Source organism: Myotis daubentonii, chromosome 6 (assembly GCF_963259705.1).
Source record: "Myotis daubentonii chromosome 6, mMyoDau2.1, whole genome shotgun sequence".
Lineage (NCBI taxonomy): Eukaryota > Metazoa > Chordata > Mammalia > Chiroptera > Vespertilionidae > Myotis > Myotis daubentonii.
The window spans coordinates 30,551,780-30,574,483 of NC_081845.1; the positions used below are offsets into that span (position 1 = coordinate 30,551,780).

A 22,704-nucleotide genomic window follows, 5' to 3' on the forward strand; every position below is an offset into this window, starting at 1 on the left:
ATGAATTGGAGTATGCAATAGAGGTGTTGCTCATCTCCCTTTTTGACTACATGTAGAATAAGACTGAACATATTTGCTGGATAAAGAAATACATTTATGTATGCATGTATTTTCAAAATGGAAGAAATAATATTGTTTTATCACTATAAGAAGCTGGAAGTTTTCTATCTTAGTTTTAGCATTCATACTTAGTATTCTGATTGAGGCATCATTTTTTTATGCCAATGGGATGGAACCAAAATAAATTATAATTATATGTCCATTTAGGGACATTGACCAAAATTTCTAAAGCACTGTGAAGGGAGATTTTAAAAAACATTTCATCTGCATACCAATGAAAAGTAAGCCTGTTTTCTTCCCCTTTCTCATGTGGTTTTATTAGTGCTATCGAATTTAATGACTCTTCAGCCCCTTTTTTGCTGTCGTTTTATGACTTCAGATCCATATATGCTGATTTAGCTTTGAAAGCAACTTGAGGGGAAAAGGAAATTGCATTCTAACAGATTCTCCTTACGTTGATATCAATTATTTTTTCCTGCTTACATTCTTCAATGAACAGTGCTTTTGTGAAACCTAAAGCTAAGGAAGCCTATCGTACCAGCAACATTTCTGTTCTAGGTCAGATGCCTTGAGTCTAGGGACAGCTTCATGGGTGTGTCCCATGCAGTCAAGGTCATACAGGGCTTTGCTCTTAGAAGGGCCCTGCACTTGGCTTCCTGCTCTGCTGCCTCCATCTTTAAATTCTGAGTACTATTGGGCCAGGCACCCGTGATTTCACTTCTCACAGGGCTCTGCTTGCTCGATAGCCAGCCCTGCTTGCATCGAGACGGAAAACATTAATGTCTATGTTTTGGTATATATAAACCAACACTTTTACAATAATGAAAGCCTCTTAACAATTAACTTTATGCACCCTCTTTCTCCTCCAGTAAGTAAGCCATCCTGAGCCCCTTACATGCCCCTCATTGTGACTTGTGATATCTGCTTGTTATTGTCAGCTGGGTTGTGATTAGTGGTTTCTTTTCGGTCCTCCCTTTCCTGTTGACTCACTCACTGTACTTCTGTTCTGTCTCTTTACTTGACTTTAAGGTCACTGCTCTTTCCTCATAGTCTTCCCACCTTACTAGTAGCTCCTTCTCAGTCTCTTTTACTGGTTCCTCCTTTTCCCCTCCACCCCTAAAATAGGGATGCACCAGGGGTCAGGCTGTGCCAACTTCATTTCTGAACTCATCTGGCCTCCTGGTTTCCACAACATCTATATGCCAACCGTTCCCAAATGTATATCTGTTCACGTGCATCTCTACTTGAGAGTCTGATAGACATCTCCAACTTGAAATGTCCATACTGAATTCCTGAACTTTCCCCTCAAATTTCTTCTATCCAGTCTTCCCGATTTCCATGGATAGACTTATGTTCCAGTTGTTAGGTAAAAAATAATAATTATTTCAATATTGTCTTTCATATTCAGGTTGTTGGGAAATCTTGGTTCTATGTTCAAAATATAGAATCTGAACCTGACTGCCTATAACAAGTTCTTTGTAGCTACAGTTATCAGTCTGTGTGTATGTTTTTGTTTTTGTTGTTGTTGTTGTTTTAGCATAACAGTCAGGGTATTCCCATTTAAATAAATCAGAAGTTTTTGGTGGCTCTCTAATTCAGAATAAAAGCCACAGTCCTCAAAATGTTTTTTTTTTTATAATATATATATTTTTATTGATTTCAGAGAGGAAGGGGGGGAGAGACAGAGAGAGAGAGAGAGAGAGAGAGAGAGAGAGAGAGAGAGAGAAACATTAATGATGAGAATCATTGATTGGCTGCTTCCTACATGCCTCCTACTGGGGATCCAGCCGGCAACCCGGGCATATGGCATGTTTCCTGATGGGGAATCAACCCGCATGACCTCCTGGTTCATAGGTTAATGCTCAACTGCCGAGCCACCCTGGCAGGGCCTCAAAATGGTTGTTAAGATACTGTATGATCTGACCTACTTCCTATTCACACCTTGCTCACCTCATTTTTGCTCTTTTATCTTCTTACAACCTAGTTTCAGCCACTCTGGTCTCTTGTATGCCTTCAGTCACAGCTGACTTTTTTGCCTAGAATTCTCTTTGCATAATATCCACATGGTTAACTCCACCGTTTTCAAATATTTGCTCTATGACACTTTCCCAATGAATCCTATCCATACTTCTTGAAATTGTAACCCCCATCTCAGCATTTGTAATCTCTTTTACCCTATTCTATTTTTTACAGTATTTATCATCTTCTTATATAATTATTTATTTTCTGTTGTCTCTTTGTCTATGCCTGGGAGTTTAGATGCCCAAGAAATATTTGTTGAATGTTGAATGAATGAAATATACCCAAAGATAATACGTCCTTTGGTATAAATGTTCCTTTTTATTTCTCTTTAATCCCTTTTTTTCTTATTCATGCTTGAAAGCATATCAGATTTTGATAATATTTCTAGTTTAAAGAGCTGAATCTTTAATAAAGGTAATAGTTGACCAAAAATGTAAGCAACAATCTTTTCTCAAGAGCTAGACATAATTTCAATTACATGACATACTTGAAGTTGTAAGAAAATTAATCAACACCATTATACTTTATGCTTTAATACTGTAGTCAACTAAGAGGTTATCTTTTACCTGCCTTAATACTGCCTAAATTATCAAACCAAGAGATAGAAAGATTTTTATATGAGCAGAAAGGAACTAGTATGTGTTGATTATTGAGATAGTATTTAAAATATACCTTTTTATGCTGGAAACTGCCAGATTCTCCCAGTGTTTTGCTTCTCTCTTATTTAGAAATTTGACATTTGAAAACTTGATGATTTATGATTCCTAACAAACCTAGGGAGTAGCTTAAACACATGTTCTCTCTCATTCAGTAACTATGTTGGCATGTATTACAGTTTATAAATAAATCTATCTTCAGAGATGTTATTGAAGTAGAACATAGAGAAAAGTTTTATGATTGTTATAGATAATAAAAGTGTGCTTCTAAAAATATTTGTAATTCTTAATAATACTGTTCTTATAATTTGTTAAGGATAAAGTAGATGATAAATAAACTTGATTTCATCTGGTATTCCTGTCTTAAAAGTATAATTTTTCATTATGAAAATGATAATATAGATTTTTTTCCAAAAACATGTCCATAATTTTACCACTGTAACACAAGCATTTTTATTTTGCATTATTTCCTTTTTGCATATTTGCCTTTCACTCAATTTTAATAGAGTATATAGGTTTTATATCCTGTCTTTTTTACGTAGATGTATGCCATGCCTATTTCTTCACATTGCAATGTAGTCATTATTACAATAATTTTTCAAGGTTACATAATGGTCTCTAGTGTAGCCTTACCTAGTGAACCTAAATGTTTTCCAGGTGTTAGGTATTTAAGTTGGTTTCAATTTTTATTAATCATAAATAATGTTACAATGAAAAGTGTTGTATTTGGAACTATTTTTTTGTGGATTATTTTCTTAGGATATATTCCCAATGCTGAAATTCTTGTTTCACATAATGTGTACATAGTAATGGCTCTTGATATATTGCCAACCTACTTTCCCAAATGATTGAACTAATTTTCTGCCTCCAGCAACGTATGAAAGTGAAGTTTCACTGTGTCCTTGCCTAGGATTTCTCATTTTTGTGCCTCTTTCTGGTGAATGTTGTATTTTTTGCATTAATATGCTTGTATTTCATATCAATATGGGAATTTAGAGAGCAGGTTTAGGATGTCAGATGTCTGACTCAAATTTCTCTACCAAAAAGAAGTGGTAAACTGATTAGATGTTTTGATTTAGTTGAACCTAGAGGAATAGGGAAAAAGTGGTCCATTGTTGTTGAACTGGTCAGTTGAAGAAATTTGGTATTTATAGCAAATTAAGTATGTGTGATGTAATCTGGCTATTTTTACCAAGAGATTTACATTACTATTTTATTCTGGTGCAGATTGGTTCACTACATTTATTTGTTGGCTATCTAAAAATTGAAAGTTACATAAGAGTTTTGCAATTCAGTTTTATGCTTAACAAACACTATGACTTAATCTTGGAGGATCACATAACTCTATTTTTCTCGTTAAGAAATAATTTGTCTCTTGGAAGAGTTAAATTCAGTTGTTACTACTAATGAAGGGATGGATACTGGTATTGGTCATCCAAACTGTGGATAAAACAGCTAGAACTTTCCTCTAAGTGTAACTGCACAGAAGCTGAGGAGAGAAATTCAGTTTCAGAGAATGATGGTAAGATATTAGATTAGCATGTTTTAATAGCTAGTTATTCTACAGCACTGAATAGCTTTAAAATCTGTTTAAATTCACTGTCTCACCTGTGCAGTTAAGTGGAACGAGAGATTTTGTTACTAACATGCAGAGAAGTTATGGGCAAATCCAAGGACTCATGGTAGGTAAGGGTGTACCTACAAGGTACCTACTGAGCTATAACACAAGGATTTGGGTTGCAAGTTTCTATCTGGTTTTACTACACTATAAAAAAAAACCTTAAACGTCTCTTTATTCTTTTATATACAAACTAGAGGCCCGATGCACAAAATTGGTGCAAGAGTGGGCCTCCCTTCCCCTGGATGCTGGCACCGGCTTCCCTCCCAGCCCCGGCTGGCACCTGGGACCCGGGCTTCCCTCTGGCTGCTGGCAGGCACCCGGGACCCAGACTTCCCTCCTAGCCCCTGCTTCATCCAGAAGGTCTTCCGGAAGGACGTCCAGTCTAGTTAGCATATTACACTTTTATTATTATAGATCCATTGAATTTCCATTCTACCCTCTGGGGCATAGATGTGAGTCTTCAGAAAGGTTCAGTTTTATGAAGGAGCCAGGTCTGCACAAAGGCCAGGACATGTATGTGTGCTGACTGCTCAGAAAAGCAGATGCCAAGTGTTGTAGAAGCATAGAGGAAGGAGGGCTGACTGCAGGGGAGCCAGGTGATGTTTATACCAAGGTGAGGTGGTATTGGAGCTGGGTCCCTGAAGGTCAGGAAGGATGACCCTAGTGTATCTCAGACTTTGACTTTGAACAGTGAGCGTCGGTGACATGGCTAAGAAAGCACACAGATATTGTGTCCTGAGAAATAACCTTTTCTGTAAAGAGCTGTACGGAGATGACAACTTCTCTGCTCTCCTGCTCACAGTTATTTCATGCTGATTTCTTCTACAGGTCAGCTTTATTTGAGCTGCTCCCATTCCCCAGTTTTCTTCCTTTTCCCCCATTTTTTATTTCAAGTCAGTTTACTTATTTCTTCCTTCATTCACCCAACAGATATATGTCTTGAGTGTTGCAATCTAAATAATAAGGAGCCAGCCATTGGAGATTTGACGCAAAAGTGTTCAGAATTGAAAAGGCCACAGGGCAGGAAAAACTTGGCATACTCTAGGAAGGGAATTAAAATCTCTGAGGCTAGAAATTAGGGTGTGCTGGTAGTTGAGGTTGGAGAGCAAAGAAGGTCCAGATCTTGGTTGGAAGTTTAGAATTTGTCCTAAGTGCACCAGGAAACCATTGGAGTGTTTCAGGCAGGAGAACAAAAGGATCTGATTTATCTATCATTTTAATATCTAGAAATCGTTAAGAAAAGGGCATCCCAGTGGATTTTGGCACTTGATATACAGACAGTTTGGGTGATGGCTTTAGAGTAAAGAAAGAAGAGGAGACGGGTGTAATTTAAAGGAGAGAGAATGACACCGGGACTTAGTACACACCTGCATATTCACATTTCCGGATGGCAGGTTGCCAGTTTAGGACGGCAGAGGATGGCCTGACTCCCCTCCTTGGTCCAGGTTCCCTCAGACCCTGCTTTCACATTGAGAACCTTGCAGGATCCTGTCCATGTCAGTGCTGACAGGCATAACTGATGTATCAAGGCCATTTGCTGGGCTGATGCCATGTTCATGGTGAAAACAAGGAGCTGCTGATTGACTTGTGAGACTTTCTGACTTAAGCCACAGCAGTCACTTCTTTATACCTTCTTATCCCTTAATCCCCTGCTCTTCCCACTAAATTGTGGCAGCTGGGAGAAATGTTCCCAGGCCTTCAGGCACTTAAGAGTTGAATGAGGAGTGATTTTCTCTGCTGTCTGGCAAGTGATAGGAACCAAAGAGCACCCTGAGTTTGAAAGGGACAGAGAAGTGGCCGGAAAGGCGGGCTCTGCTAAAGCTTGGGCTCATAGAAATCATCGCGAAGGAAAACTGATTTTTAGTAGTTAACTTCTCGTGTTCATTAAGCTGACATCCCCGGGCTTCGTTGGGTCTGCATGAGCATACAGACGTTACTTTTACCAGAGAAAACAATGAGACACTAGATTACCTCACCTCTATTTTGTTTACTTGAATTGCTTTCCCCCTTACTACCTTTAATCTAATTCCAATTTCTTTTTCATTTGCAGTTCACATATTTCTTTAACAGATAGCTTGCAACCCCCTCCGCCTCCCTCCCTCCCCTGTATATTTCCCCAGTGCTCTATTTATACCCCTCTCAAAGGTTTGTGGCACTTTCTATATCCTCACTAGCATTATTTTTTCCTCTCTAAATTCCTTGAGAGTTATGATCATGGCTTACTAATTGCTGTCTTCTCTTATGCCTGGCATGTTTCCTTACAGATTATATGAATTGTTTTGACATTTTTATTTTGGAGGAAATCTTTGTTGGAAAATTCTGTTATGCTCTCATGCCACCTTAGAAAGGGAGAGAAGTTGAATATTTTCTTATGGCCATGGGACAATCATGGTGCTCTCCATTTATTAGTCTTGACTCTTGAGATACTTGAGACTATATTCCCTTATATGAAACTTTTAAATATAGTTTAAATTTAATTTTTAGAAATTGTTTTGTATCATCCTCCTTGTTAAACTCATTCTAGTCTGTTGCTTATAGACAAAGCTTCATTTTACATGTATTTGCCTGCAGGAGGCTTGAGGCTCTTTCCACGTAGGTACTAGAAATGGGAAATGCATAAGCTTTGTGACAGGTTGCCACACACAGCACTTTTAGGTCAATGGCCAAGGCTTGAGTCCACAAGGGAGCTGGACATCAGCTGTATGGTAATCTGTCCTCAAATACCACTGTCTTTGAGATGCCTTTGTGAGCGCTTATATGAAATATTAGTAACCCCGACACCCGTGCTAACCTTCTCTTTCCCTCTGATTCTGTATGGTAGATGCTGTAATAAGGAACCATGCTTCTCCGTACCTAGCCCCCTGTGCAGGGGATCGGTGCCGTTCCCCTCGAGGGAGTCAGTATAACATTGGGAGGTGGTGGAAGTGATGTGCGAATTCTAGAACTGCACTGACTTATATGGTAACCTTCAGCCTCATGTGACCATTTGTACTTAAATGAAATCAATTACAATTAGGTAAAATTTAAAGTTTCATTTCTCAGTTGTACTAGTCATATTTCAAGTTCAAAATAGCATAGGCAACTAGTGGTTACCATATTGGACAGCATAGTTTTAAAGCATATCTATCACTGCAGAAGGTTTCATTGGGCAGAGCTGTTCCAGAACCTGTGTGCAGAGATCTTGCAGCTTTTACTCTGCCCTTTGGGAGCACTAATTACTGTGCTTTAAACAAGCCCAAATCCAGCCTGTTGGGCAATTTGAAACCAGGTAGAGGAAACTGAGCTGCTCCAGCCAGACATGTGAGTGAGGCCATCGTGGGCTTCTACTCCATTCAAGCCACAGACGGAGTAACCTCTGCTGGCACCGGCCGGGTTGCTGGTCAAATTGCCAGCCAGCTCATAGAATCATGAAAAATAAATCATGATTGTTTTAAGCCAATAATTTTAGATGGGCTTGATACACAAGAGTGAAAATGGATATAACCTTCAATATAATCACTGCAATAGTTTTGAAATTACTGGAAACTATGCCCTATGCAGTTACGTCATGATTAGGATGTGGTAAAAAGGGGACAGATGGAATGAGCTCATACCACTTTTTTTATAGTAAGTTCAGTTCCTTATTTATTTAGGGAGAGCAAATAATATTTGCTATTAATAAAATAATGGCCAACCGCAAAATGAAATACTTAGTGCTTATTAGCTGACAGGTGATAGGAGAAAACTAACTTTGTTTCTGAAAATTATTCACCAATAATTTGCAAAGTAGATAGTTCAAAAAAATCCAGAGCTACATGGAATGCAATAGTTATTTTAATTTAGGATAATAAGATTTGGGAACTTTGGGATATTTTGCTTGGCCACATTTTGTGATTTTACATAGTATTTAATTCTGAAAGCATTCCTTCTTTAGTCATTATTTCTCAAGCACATTTTCAGTAATATCCTATATAATAAAAGGCTAATATGCAAATTGACTGAGAGGTGGAATGACTGATCGCTATGATGCGCACTGACTAGGGGGCAGATGCTCAATGCAGAAACTGCCCCCTGGTGGTCAGTGTGCTCCCACAGGGGGAGTGCCACTCAGCCAGAAGCAGGGCTCATGTGAGAGGGCACAGGCCAGGCTGAGGGAACCCCACCCCTACCCCCACCCCCAGTGCACGAATACCATGCACCAGGCCTCGTGTGTGTGTGTGTGTGTGTGTGTGTGTGTGTGTGTGTGTGTGAAGGTTTCACACACACATCTAGGCAGGCATTGAGAAGAACTTCAAATGATTGAAACGTGAGCCTTACTCTGGAAGAATTAACACTATATTAGGATGAGTTCTGTTAGGAATACAAAATGTTCTGGAAACACTAATATGTGGGATGGAAACACACTAAATATATGGGATGAGTTATTACTTTGCAGGTGAGTGGGGATAAGGTTAAAAAAATAAATAAATTACCTACAGCACTTTTTCAGAGAAAGAACATAATTATTTTAATAACAATTTTGTGATATTATTCACATAAAATAAAATTCATGCCTTTTAAATGTACAGCACAGTGGCTTTTAGTATATGTCCAGAGTCACATTACCATCATCACAATCTAGTTAGAACAATTTTATTATCCCAAAAAGAAACTCTATACCCATGACCAGTGACGCCCTCATCTCCCCTCCTATCTTCCAGTCCTAAGTAACCGCTAATCTACTTTTTGTCTCTATGCACTTACTTACCTGTTTCCACATTTTGTAGTAATGGGCATTTATGTCTGTTTTTTTTCACTTAGCATGATGTTTTCAAGATTCATCCATGTTGTAGCATGTATCAGTATTTCATTTTTATTGCTGAATAAGATTCCAGTATATGGATATACAACATTTTATTCACCCATTCACCAACTGATGGATATTTAGGTTGTGCCCACATTTTGTCTATTATGAATAATAATGCTGTGAGCATTCATGTACAAGTTTTTATGTGGACATATACTTTCAGTTCTTTTGGGCATATACCCTAGGATTGGGATTGCTGGGTCATATGGTAACTCTATGTTTAACATTTTAAAGAATTACCACATTGTTTTTCAAAGTGGCTGTACCATTTCATCATTCCACCTGCAGCATATGAGGTTCCAACCTCTTTACATCCTCGCCAATACTTGTTATTATCTGAAAACAGAATTGTTTTGAATGAAAATAAAAAGTCATTAAAATAGGAAAAATTCCAATTAGATTATGTTATACTCACTTACGGCAGCCTATATATGTCATGTGACATCAGAACCTACAGCTGAATGCCACTTTGTAGCTCTGTATACAAAACAACTCTGTTGGAGTCTAATTATCTTATCATTGATGTTCACCAGGTGCTTAGGAAATGCTGGGTTTTTTTCATGTCTAATTGAGAGGTTAAGGATGCTGAAGCGATTGTATATGTAATGCTGTTGAAAGTTAAGCCCATTTCTGACATGCAATTAAATATAATGGAAATTGAATCACAAAATTAAATTTGCAAAATAGAGTTTGCACAGATATTATTAAATGTATGCTGTCCTCTCGGACATTTGGCTATTAAGTCGGCATTGGTGCTGCAGCCCCACATTTTTCCTTACCTGGCATGGTTCCCACCTGCCCACACTTGCCTCCTCTACTTCCATACCTCGGCACATCAAAGGAGTTCATGAGACAGTTCCTGACAACGGCCCGTGGAGAGCAGATTGTTTTATGAAGTGCTGGCATTTAATATGGTCAGGAAGGAAAATCGGATTCTCCAGTGCTGTGCAGCTTTCTCAGACTCAGATTTGTTTTTCACAAATCCAGGAGACCTGACAATTATAGTGTAAAATCGAAGATGCAAGTCTGACAGTGACTCCCCCACCCCTTGTCCAGCTCGTCAGTGGCTTCCCAGCGCCCACCTCTCCTAACTCGGCTGATGCTGCTCTATCTGTAGTAAATATTTGTCGTTCCCTGAATGCTCACTGTCACACTCTCTTATTCTTCTGCTAGTGTCTAGGTTCCTCTGTTGGGAGCACCCTTGTCTCTCTGCACAACGCAATACAGGCACCACCTTCGCCAGGAAGCATTTCAGAGCCACCTAAGCTCTGCTAGGTCCCAAGGCATCGATGTGGGTGCCTTTTTCACTGCGGTGAACAAAAACACAAAAGGTCCTTGGCCTTGTGGAGATTACATTTTATCTGAAAAAGACAGAAAATAAACAATAAACATAACTAAATACCTGCCTTACAGAGTACAAGATGATAGGTGTAGGAAATACACCAATGGTGCGGCATAGTGATGGGCATGGGACAGGTAGTGGAAAGGTGGACTGCTCCATTAAATAAGGTGGGTGGGTGGCCTTGCTGAGAAGGCCTCATGGGATGAGGGATCTGCCTTGTGATATCTTGGAAAGAGCTTCCCAGGCAGAGCCAGCTGCCAGCCAGTGAAATGATCCACGGTGAGAGCATTTGAGTGAAATTGATAAAATTCTAGCCATCAAGGAAGTTGACCAGTCAGTTTTCCCCAGTATTTTTTCTGTAGACAAATATATTTTTCCATTTGGATTTTTGAAATTCTAAAGAGTCTGAAGACAAATCTCTTTTTGCTCCCCACAACCTGCCATCCGGCCTTACACTCCTACCCAATAACCACTTTGAGGACTAGTACTAACCTAAAGCTCCCAGTCAGAACTTCTGTACTCCTCAGTTGTGTGCGTTGTATCTTCTTTCTCCACCATAAGATCTGGATTCATCCTCTGTGGAATATATGCCCCATAATCGCTTCCTCGGGACCAATCCTGCTTTTGTTCTTCTCTGAGCCACGTTCCTTTATGTTCTGGCTTCTCTTAGCTTTTCACTTCCTTCCATATCATCACCTGGTGTTTCCTGGGTTTTCATTTATGCCAAGTCTCTAAATACTGTCCGTGAATCCTCCTATCCTATTTGATAAACCAGAGTGAGGTGTTCTTCTAGCTGCTTCTAGCAGCTTGTGTTCAGTGCTTGCATTCCTGGTCCTTCCCTTTCAAAAAGAAGGGATTTTAGCAAAGCCCCTGAACACCGTTTAAAAACCTTTGCGCTTCCCACCTGTAATGGTTAGGACTGGGTTTGGGAGATAAATACTCTTGGCCACTAAAATGTTTAGAGACACTTCTGCCACATTTCTGACTGTTTTTCACTGCTATCTTTAGGCAACATGTTTTCTCATGTCCTCATTTTAGATTTCCAGTTGGTTTTGGACGTAAACACTAGGGGTATTTTCATTCATCCGGAGCTTCTTGCTCTAATAGTAATCTATGTTGAAGGAATAATTGACTCAAGACCTATAAATGTGTGTGTGTGTGTGTGTGTGTGTGTGTGTGTGTGTGTGTATAGAGAGAGAGAGAGAGAGAGAGAGAGAGAGAGAGAGAAATAGATAGATATTTCTGGATCACAAATATATTTTCTTCTGTGTGTGTGTGTGTGTGTATGTGTCTCCTTTATTTCTGTACATCAGAAACTTTAAATGTCTGAAGATCATCTTGTTTTCCTGGAGTGTCACACCTTGGGACTTCTTCACAACCTGCACTTCTTAAATAGAGATGGTGGAGGTTTTGTTGCTTTCCCCCCAACATAGTTATTTCATGCTCATGGGCGATAATTGATCTGGAGTTAATTGACTAGTGCTTGCTTCATGGTCAGTCTTTGCTTATATATATATAATAGGAAGGACACATGTTATCTATGGATTTTAGAGAAAGTTTTATTTCATCTTATATCCTGTACATTATTACTGTGTCAAAATTGTGAGTAGCTGTTCACTTTTATTCTTTTAGTTTAAATTTTTAAACAAAGTCACAATTGTACATAATGTAAAAATACCGACAATGGTTATCACAGAAAAACAGCATCTGTCACGCCATCTCGGCGCCCCCTCCCCAGCTCTTCTTAGCCCTCCCCACCTGTGATGGCCTTTTTAACTTCATTACCAATGTTTTCTGGTGTTTCACTCCAGTTTTTCACATCAGATGAATATTCTGGCATCTTTAGATTTTTACTTTTTATTTACTGTGGAAAATGAGGATATAGCCTAGAAATACCTCATTGTCCCAATATAGTTATGTCAAATGCTATGTTGTATTCAGAAGGAAAGATTGTATTGATTCTAAAATACTACTAGAGTGTAATATTTTAGAAAGTGAAAAAATGAATTTTCATAATGTGTTGACAAGGAACTTCATTTAAAGCAAAATATTAGAGCCAGGAGGTGTGTATGTGCATAATTTAAAAGGATAACAATACTAACAATAATTTTGACTTAGCTATAGTATTAAAATAGCACATAAGAAAATCTTCACTTATTCTTATCTTGCAGTAGTCATGGGCTGAGTTTTATTGTTTTTAAATTCTAGTAAATTAGAGTTTGAGTCACCAAACATTTTACAGGAGCAGGGTGAAAGTTTAACCCTACCTAAAAGAATGAAAGTACTGAAGACGGACTTTTCTGAGAATCATAGATTTGCATGAAAAAACCTCATGGGGGAAAATTGAAATTGCATCAGCATGAGAAATGGAACATATTTTAAGATAATTGGAGACTGTCTTTTATGTGTTCTCTGGTTTAGTTTTGATTCCATGTACTTTAATTTGTTTCAATCTCTTAATTTGGTTCTTCATATATCCTAAAGAATGTAAACACTTCTGAGAAGCTCATTACTACTTGTGAAGTTGCCTTCTTCTGTACCACTAGGTATAATATTTTATCAGTCTTATTAGAAAAAAAGTGTTTTAGAACAGGCTATTATATTTCAGCAATAAGACCTAAAAGTACATTTTGTGTAAGCTTAGTACGCTGTCACAATTTCTTGTGAAATGGTTTTGTTTTGTTTTTGCATTTTTAAGTTCTATAGGAATCACCTTTTTGCTTTTATTCATGTGTAATCATTCATATATGTAAAATTTATATTTTTCACTTCTAACTTTGCTTGAATGCTGGTAATTAGTCATTCCTGTGACAAGTGTGGTGGGAAGTCTAATTTAAGATGTTCCATTACTTGCTGAACACATTAGTTTACAGATTCAACTTTGCTTCTCTTGTCAAAGGCACTGAGGCGTGAGTTAAAGGAGAAGGAATATTCTGTCCTGAATGCAATAGACCAAGCTCACGTTTTCCTGGCTGATCAGCCGATTGAGGCCCCCGAAGAACCAAGAAGAAACCTACAATCAAAACCAGGTGAGACTGGTTTCCTTCGTTCACCATGAAAACACATGTGAGGAGCACAAATAACCCCAATTCAGTAGGAAATGCCCCTAGAGCACTTCAGGGCCTGACATTATTTCAGGATTGGACATTACATTTTTTTATTATGGAAATAACTGAATCAAATTTTATTATTTAACAAATGTCTAGCTTCTTAAATGACTGTATACCTCAATATTATTTTTTTCAAAAGAAAACTACAGAAAATTCAATTTATTAAAAAGCACATTGAAACTAAAAGTAATTTCTTTAAGAAATAAAAATGTGCATGTCTTATATTTCAACAAATTACGTAGTAAATAATTGCAAGTAGAAAATGGTATTTAAATACAGTAGTACATGTATGAAATATTTAAAATCTATAGAGATTGTTATAAACTTGTATTTTTCAAGATTACCTTTTAAAATAAGACATTAAAGTGCCTTTCGGTTACAAGCACCTGACAGACTTTACTTAATTTAAAAATAACAACCTGTACTATTTATGCACTTTGGTTTAAAATGGAAATAGTAACTACCTTACTAGCAAATAGCAATAAATCGCATACATTTTGGCGCCAGCATATGTACTTATTATGATACTTCACTGTTGGCAATAAAAGCATTTTGAGGCATTTTTTAAAATAAACCCGCCATTCAAAATAGTTCTCAGTCACTCACTTCACATAGTGAAAGCAGACCTAAGCGTCGGCCTCCTGCTGTGTCCCGCAGTGTGATTCAAGAGCATTTCTTACTTGTAAGGGAAGTACATTTGGAAAAGGCCCCCTTTGACTGCAGCTGGAACTGGACCAGGCCTTTGGACAGGTAGCCGTTTTCCCACTCAGCCTTTCTCAGGGAAGTTCTGCTTCAATCTGAATAAATTTCCCAAGGCCATGAAGACCTTGACCCTTTTAAATCTAGTTTTGTATGTGTGTCTGTGGGACACATGTGCAGCAACACACTTACTGTCTTTTTTAGCATTGGGTTTTATTTTCTGCTGTGGTAACACTGTCTTCCCAGTCAGCCTACTGGGGACCTAAGTCATTGTCGAGTCTCCACCTTTTGGCAACCCCACAGTCTCTATTGGTGAAGAATTGTTATTTCTAGCTGTGAAGAATTATTTCCTCTGAGTACTCAGTTACATATGAATCATGCACACACATACCATATACATGTGAGTGATGCACATACAGACATGTACATAGTAGGTGCTTACTGTATAGCTGTTGCTTGAATGGATGCCTGAGCTGAGCACTCTTGGGTATGGTAGGAAGTGATTAGGTTCAGGGCAGAGGGACCAGCAGAAGCAGCAGCACAGCAGTGAGGGCTGTGCATCCAGTAGTCAGTTAGCCTAGCCTGAGGGTCAAGGGCTTGTGCCTGGAATGGAGGTGAGGAACTTATATGTGCTGTCTGGTTCAGATTACAGAGGCCCTGGAAAGTGCAACAGAATATTCCAAGTTAATACAGCAAGAAAGAAGGTGCTGTTGTAGTTGCATTTTTTTTAAGCTTGGAAGGAAAAATGAGAAGTTTACTAGTCTCTCCTTATCCAATTGAGAGTGTACCTTAAATCTGCTTTTCTCATCTCCTTGCTTCCCCAGCACTTTGCAGAGAACAGAGGAAGCATTTTTATAATAAGCTACTTCATAGCAGTAAGCAAGTGTTATTATGTCACTAACGCTTCACTTTGCTATAAATTTTCCTCCTCAACGGTCAGTCAGTTTAAGGAGTTAAAAAAACACACATTGCTTTTTAAATTCTTATTTTGCTATTACATTCTAGATGTTCCTAAGCCCCATTTTCACATACTCTATCTGATAGGCAAGGAAAAAAAAATCATGTCACTTTATGACTTTTTAAGTTTTATTTTCTTTTTACGATTGGCAATTTCCATACTTTCTCCTTTCCTGGAGGTATACATATATATATATATATATATATATAACGCTGGCTGATTTTACCTGATGTTAAAAGTAAATGAAAGAAAATTATCCATAATAGATTTTATACTTCTGTTGTTTACCATGACTCCGTGCCACTGCTATCAGAAATAGAGAGCATTTGAACATTAGTTACCTTGTGTAACGTTGAGTAAAGCACTCATTGTTGGAGGGGATAGAGTGGGGAGAAATCATATCATGGTTAGTTTTAAAATCTTCACCCAAGGATATTTTTTCCTTTGATTTCTAGAGAGAGTGGGAGGGAAAGAGGAGAGAGAGATGAAAAGGAGGGAGGAACGGGAGAGGGAAAGAGAAAGAGAGAAAAATCAAGGTGAGAGAGATACATTTATTGGTTGCTTCCTACATGCACCACTACCAGGGCTGGGGAACCTGCAACAAAGGTACGTGCCCTTGACGGGGCAAGGAACCCAAAACCCTTCAGTTCGAGGGTCAGTGCTCTAACCACTGATCCAAACTGGCTAGGGCTCATAGTTTGATTTTTACAATTCTTTTTTGTAAGCATTTGTTTACTGAGTACACTCTGTACTGTGCCACATGGGCACACCAAAATGGAGTCATCTCTTTATTTTTAAATAACTATTCCAGAAAAGACTTCTCTCCATGATTTTTCTTCCCCAATGTCTTTTTTCATCCAGCTTCTTTTCTTCATTTTGTTCTATTATCGATTATAGTATCATATGTATATATTTTTTAATGGTAGCCTGTGGAGTTTGGGGTCATTACTGAGTAGCACAAGTATGAGCTGTTCTCAGGCATCTGTTGACTGAAAAATACTATAAAAAACAAGCAAACTATTTCAACTAAATGATTAGTTGCTGACAAAGAATCTCATCAGGTATGGTTTGCTAGATATTTTCTTTTCCCCCTAGTTTTACAGACATGTGATTGATTTGTAAAGTTGTATAAGTTTAAAGGTATATGGCAACACTTAATGCATTTGAATTTGTTTTTCATTTTATTTTAATCACCTGGCTTAATCACTTATCATCATCATTTATATTGATCTTGTGCTTATTTTTTTATGTTTTTATTTATTTCAGAGAGGGGAAGGAAGAGGGAGAGGGATAGAAACATCAATGATGAGAGAGAATAATTGTTCGGCTGCCTCCCGCATGCCCCTACGGAGGATGGAGCCTGTAACCCCGGCATGTGCCCTGAATGGGAAGCAAAATGTGAACTCTTGGTTCATGGGTCAATGCTCAACCACTGAACCACACCGACCAGGCTGTTCTTAAACCACTTTCTTATTCTCCTAACTATCTTAATGAGTTGGGCAGATCATAGAGTATGGCTTCTTGTGTAAAAATAAAAACAGAAGTCCAAAAAAATATTGTGCTGTGACCAAGATCATCAGCTGAAGTAGGGTAGATCCAGGAACAGCACTAATCCTTGTTGGTGACCTTCTTAACCCCCAGGTTTTGTCTGGCTTCTACCTCCTCCCTTCATTTTGATCTCCTCTCGCCCTCTGCTCATTGGCCACTGACCTCCTAGCTCCTTCTTACTTTCAGTGTCAAGAACTTCTTAAACCTGCACAAATGTTTCTTGGCTTCTCCCATGTTCTTCCAAACTACCTTGCTATTTTCAACCCTAAATTTGAATTCCTTTGAAAACCACACAACTGTATATTGATGGTAGCTAGCAAGACATCTGTGGGACCCAACCACAGTAGGCCTTAGCCCATTCCTGACCCCAAACCTCTTGTGTATATCAAGTAATAATGTGCCTTCTCAACTATTCATTACCTACAGCTCAAGTTAAAAGTCAAATTTTCACAGGGAAGTTAGAGCCTTAGGTCTGCATCCCTCTCTCCACACCACATATAGAGCAGGCAGGTGCATATGCCAGTGCAGGTGCCACGCGTGCCTGTGCACACACATTTTATGATTTGAAGTTAAGGTATTGGCTACTAAATAAAACTGCTAATGCTTTAACAAGGTAAGTCACCTCTAATAGTGTTTAGAAAACCGTACAATTCATTGTAGATGTAGATGTAGGAAAGAGCTTTTACTCTGTTCGGCTTTTGATTTTAAGACAAAAAGTTTGCATTATTTTGTTTGTAAATTTCCCCTTAGTCTTCATTAACATGTATTCCAGTCCAGGCTTTACTATAACTATGACTATTATTTTATTCCAGGCTGTCTGACTATTTCTTTTTAGCACGGTGTAGTTGATTGGTTTACTTTGCTTCATTTCAATCGTAGTCAGAATATTACTTTAGTGTGGTCATGCTTTTATAGTTGTGTGTAATGTGTATAGTTGTGTATGGGTTTATTTATCCACAACTTCATATAGGTGTATATGGTTGTACCTATGATAACTGGCTACTAATGATCATCTTTTCAGATAAAATAGTATATATGGGTTATTGTTTCTCCTCTTTGATCTTTGATAGCTGGCTGTGTGTATTTAGTGGTAGTTAATACTTTAATTTAGGGCATACTGTTTTAATCATTAAATATTTAACTATTAAATGTTTAATTAATAAATGTACATGATATTCTAGAAAGCCAATTATTAGGACTACTTTTATCCTATGTGAAATCTCATATGTTTTATGGTATAACAAGTAATAAATGACATTTTTCAGTCTACTATGTCAATCCATTTTATGCCAGTATTAGCAAACTTGTGCAAATAAAATGTCATGATCATTAAACGAGTAAAAATATGAAATCATAAAGTTTAGTAGAAGTTACATTTATACTGATTCTCAGTATAACTTAAGGTGATATTAAAAAGATAGCAGTAATTATTTCCTTGCATCTCATTAAATGAGACCAAGTGACACTTAACCTAAATATTTAGGCTAGTAAATCTAATGGGTATTTTTTCACACTGCATTTTTTGTTTTACTAATAACAGATTTATTAATTAGAATCCCATTTATTGTGAATGACAGACACCATCATTCTGTAATCATGGGCACACAGGGAATGTATTAACCCCCATAACCAAATTAGAGTAAGGGCAAGGGCACAGCTGGCCACAACGACAGGAATGCCACCCAGAAGCCTTCTCTCCATGTCTTTCCTTCCATGTCTTTCCACGGGTTTTCAGTGCCTCAACTTTCCTATCACCATCTGCTTCACATCCTCATACCAGAGAGGGAGAGCCCTTGTTTTACATCCAGCACATTCCAGGGCAGGGCTCTGACTTACAGCCTGAGGAGTGTGGAGCTCAGGGTCTGGTGGGATTGGCAAACCCCCCCGTATGACCATAATGTTAGATGGAGGACGAATCAACACGCAGAAAGGAAGAGAGAAGAGAGAAATGTTTGTAAACATAGATGTTCACAAGTCAACATTGATCCCACGCTGCGGTGTGGCAGGCATTGTGCTAACACCTCACCTGCCTTGATTCCTGTAATTATCATAGCAACTCTTTGCGGTGGGAGTACTCTTACCACCCATTGGATGGATGAGAAAACTGAGTCTTCGAGAGGTTTGAAGGATACTGTCACCCATATGACAGATCTGAAACACCAACTCAGGCTTGTCACTAAACCTGCTGCTCTTAACCACCATAGTATACTAACTTAATTATCCCAATTATCATAAATGCTTCTAGATATTCAGAAGAAATAAGGTTTTATTTTCTATATTTTTCTACTTAAAAATTATAAAATAATGAAATTTTTACCCCTGGCCAGATGGCTCGGTTGGTTGGAGCATCATCCTGTGCACCAAAAGGTTGTGGGTTTGATTCCCATGCCTAGGTTGCAGATTCTATCCCAGATCAATGTTTCTCTCTCTCTCTCTCTCCTCTCTCTCTCTCTCTTCTCTCTCTCTCTCTCTCTCTCTCTCTCTTCTCTCTCTCTCTCTTCTCTCTCTCTCTCTCTCTTTCTCTTTTCTCTCTCTCTTCTTTCTCTACAATCAATAAAATATATCCTCGGGTAAGGATAAAAATATAAATAATAATAATTAAATGTCCATAACTCTTTGCCTTGACCTTTACTATTGCTTTTTCCTTAATGAAATATCAGGTTGCTTAGTAGAATGACGTACCAATTTACTTATTTCCTGGCACCAAGGGAAAAGGAGTTTAGACAGTATTAGACTTTGTCTTTTCAATTTTCACATAAAAACTTGGAAGATTAATTGCTTTCCGGCCTGTAGACCAAGACAATAATTTAATTAGCTCCTTAAGTCCAAATTAGATTAGTAAAGTTGTAATGTGTGAAAAAGCACAGAAAAATATAATGTTGCTTTTTTCCCCCTAGTCTTCTTAACTACAGAGCAGCAATGTGTTTCTTCCCAATTTAAAGTTCTACAAATATGGATATCTGTAACGAATCTAGTCTTTAACGTAATATAATGAGCCAGCTCAATACGCCCATTGATTGAGTAAAAATTTCAAAATGTTTGGGCCTACTAATGAATACCATAGTAATGAAATTGGATTTAAAGAAAGAAATCAACATTCTTGATGAAAAATTATATGATAACAAAGGCTGGTTTGATGGACACAACATTTTATATTAATTGTTCACATCTGTTATGTTCTCTAATCATGGTTACAACCATCCATAAATCACATTTGTCTAATAAAAAAGATGGTAATAATTTACATGTATGTATTATATTGTTATCAACATCTGGGATGCTCTTTTCAGCTTTAAAAATAAAGAATAGGGGGATACTAATATCTTTTAATGTTGTGTATTTATTTTGTTGTTCCTCTTAAAATATGGAATCTTCAAGAGTGACTTAGAGGGTTTGCCACATTAAACTTATTTTGGCAGTTTATAAATATGAGACATAGTTTAAGTTCTTTTATAATAATGGCTAAGCTTGGAAATAATGGAAAGCTCAGGACTTCTTTTGTAGCTTGATCAATTGGCTGGTATATCCCACAGGGAAGCCGCCTGGGGAGAGATGGGCAGCAATGTAGCAAGAAATGGAAGACTTTTAATCTATGACTCTTGCCCTTTGATTCTTGAAGGAGAAAGGGGAAAATTTATTTTTTAAGTCAATAATATTGTACAAAGCTTTGTACATTTATTCAACAAGTACTTACTGAATGCCGGCCATGTGCCAGGTGATATTCTAGATAGATCCTGAGGATGAAGCCGTGAACAAAACATCCTTGCCTTCTGGGAACTTACCTTCCCAGCTTCCCTTCTTCCCTTTCAGCATCACTCTCCTGCCCTCAGTGACCTGCTCCCCACTGACCAGCACAGATCCCTGACTTGAATAAATTATAAAACTACCATTAGAGTGAGGATATTCAGGGAATATTCAGTTACAGAAAATTGAAAGCTGGATCTTAGGTTGCTTAGCTAGGTCTGTTCCAGGGCCTCTCAGCTGTTCTTGCTCCTTTCTTTAGAGGTTAATCTTCTTAATAGTCTGTTCCTTCTTCCTCAGCTCCATGCTGAGTCTGTTTACTTTGTCCCTCTTTACAGGAACAGTGTAACTTGTAAGTATTTGGCCTCTGTTTCTACCTTCATTAAGTTCTGGTCAGAACTGCTGTTTATCTCACTCCATAGTGTGATTTGTATTCCTATTTCCTCTCCACCCCCTGACACCTCCCCCCCCCCCAAATTAATACCTAGCATTTTGGTATTGTGGAAAATGTTCTTTACTTTGGAGTTTGCTTTTTCCTAAATGCAACTGTTCATATTCACCCCCGCCGTCCCATCCCCCCCCCCACACACACACACACAAGGGATTTGAGAAGTTCCTTGGCAGCTGGATGGATCCATATAATTTCTATCATATCCCTGCTAAAAGATTTGGGCTACACATTAGCAGGTTAATGTACTTTGACTAGTCTCTTACTATTGTCATCTTTATAATTTATTAGATGGATGTAATTAGAAGCATGAAAATAATCAACTAATGGTACTTGATGATGTACTTGTAATCAGGTTCATAAAGAATTGTTGTCATTTGTCACCATACAGAATAGGCAATGGACAGGATCCTCTTAAACACTGATTATTTCAAATAACTTAAGTTGATCTTAATCATGTAATCAGAAGAAATTTTAAAAAGAATTTACTTCCCATTATTTTAATCAGAAGCATCTTTTGGTCATGAAGAAGGAGAGAAGAGGAGCAGGAGAAATAGAGGGGGGTGAAAAGAGAGGGAGTGAGAGAAAGCAAGTCAAATGGAGTCTCTAGAGAAATGGGGATGCATTGTTTTTGCCCTTGAATTATTGTTTGCTAATTAACCTGGTTTGCTATGTGAAAATCTCTATAGATGTCTAAACTTCCCAGACTTAATAATATAATAATAAAAGAAATGAAATCAATTAACTCTTTTGAGGTCCTACTGTGGCCAGGCATGTGCACATATAGATATATAGCTTCATCGATATTAACTGAGGTTCAAAGAGGTAAGGGGCCTATCTATGATGACATAACTAGTTAGTATTGGAACTAGCATATGATGTTCTAATCTTTTCTTGTCTAAATTGTCCAGCAGTGAGGAGCTACTCTGGAGATTTTTTTTTTCTATATGTGTTTTTCTATATTTGTTTTCCTTAATATTTTCTTTTCATCTTATGGTGAAATACAACTGTAAGAATATCATGCATGTAAAAAACAACAACCAATAGTACAAACAAGATAGTTGAAATTACCACACTTGAAATACTTTTTAAAGCATTCTCTTTCGCAGGATAACATTTTTTTAAATAAATGCTTTACATGGGTGTGAGGAGGAGAAAGAAAAAATAAGTAGGAATGGTTCCACTTAAAATGATGAAGTTGTGCATTCTCAATAAAGACTAAAGCTAAAAATCCCATTCAACTGAACTCAATTCATTAATTATATATTGAGAACAACCATGTCTAGACTAAGGCCTGCAAAACCAAGATGGAAGGAAATGAAAGATGAATGACATAAAGCTTTAATATCTATAGAATAAAAAGTCACAATGGAGAAAATAGTTGTCAGTACCATAATTGAGAAAGAAAATACAATAAATATGGGACATCTTTATTACAAACAACATGGGGCTGGCTCTAATAGATTTAATAGGAGAAATGCATACTTGTATTTTTTAATTAATATATATATATATATTTAATATATATATATATATATATATATATATATATATTTGCATAAACACACAAAGGGAGATGTTTTTCCCCCCTCTACTATTAAGATTTCTTAAGGAAGCTCTGCCTTTCTTATATAATTGAATTTTAGAGGTAAAAGTGTCTGTAGGTGTAAAATG

At 37.6% G+C, this 22,704-nt stretch overlaps 1 protein-coding gene across 8 annotated transcripts in view; it reads left to right on the plus strand.

Moving 5' to 3' along the window:
* UTRN (utrophin) overlaps positions 1–22,704 on the plus strand; it is a 446,319-nt gene that overhangs the window by 325,443 nt on the left and 98,172 nt on the right. For all 8 annotated transcript variants that reach the window (XM_059700586.1, XM_059700589.1, XM_059700588.1 and 5 more), the window contains one exon: positions 13,426–13,555. In XM_059700586.1, the coding sequence (XP_059556569.1) occupies positions 13,426–13,555 (130 nt within the window). The remainder of the gene's footprint in view (positions 1–13,425; positions 13,556–22,704) is intronic.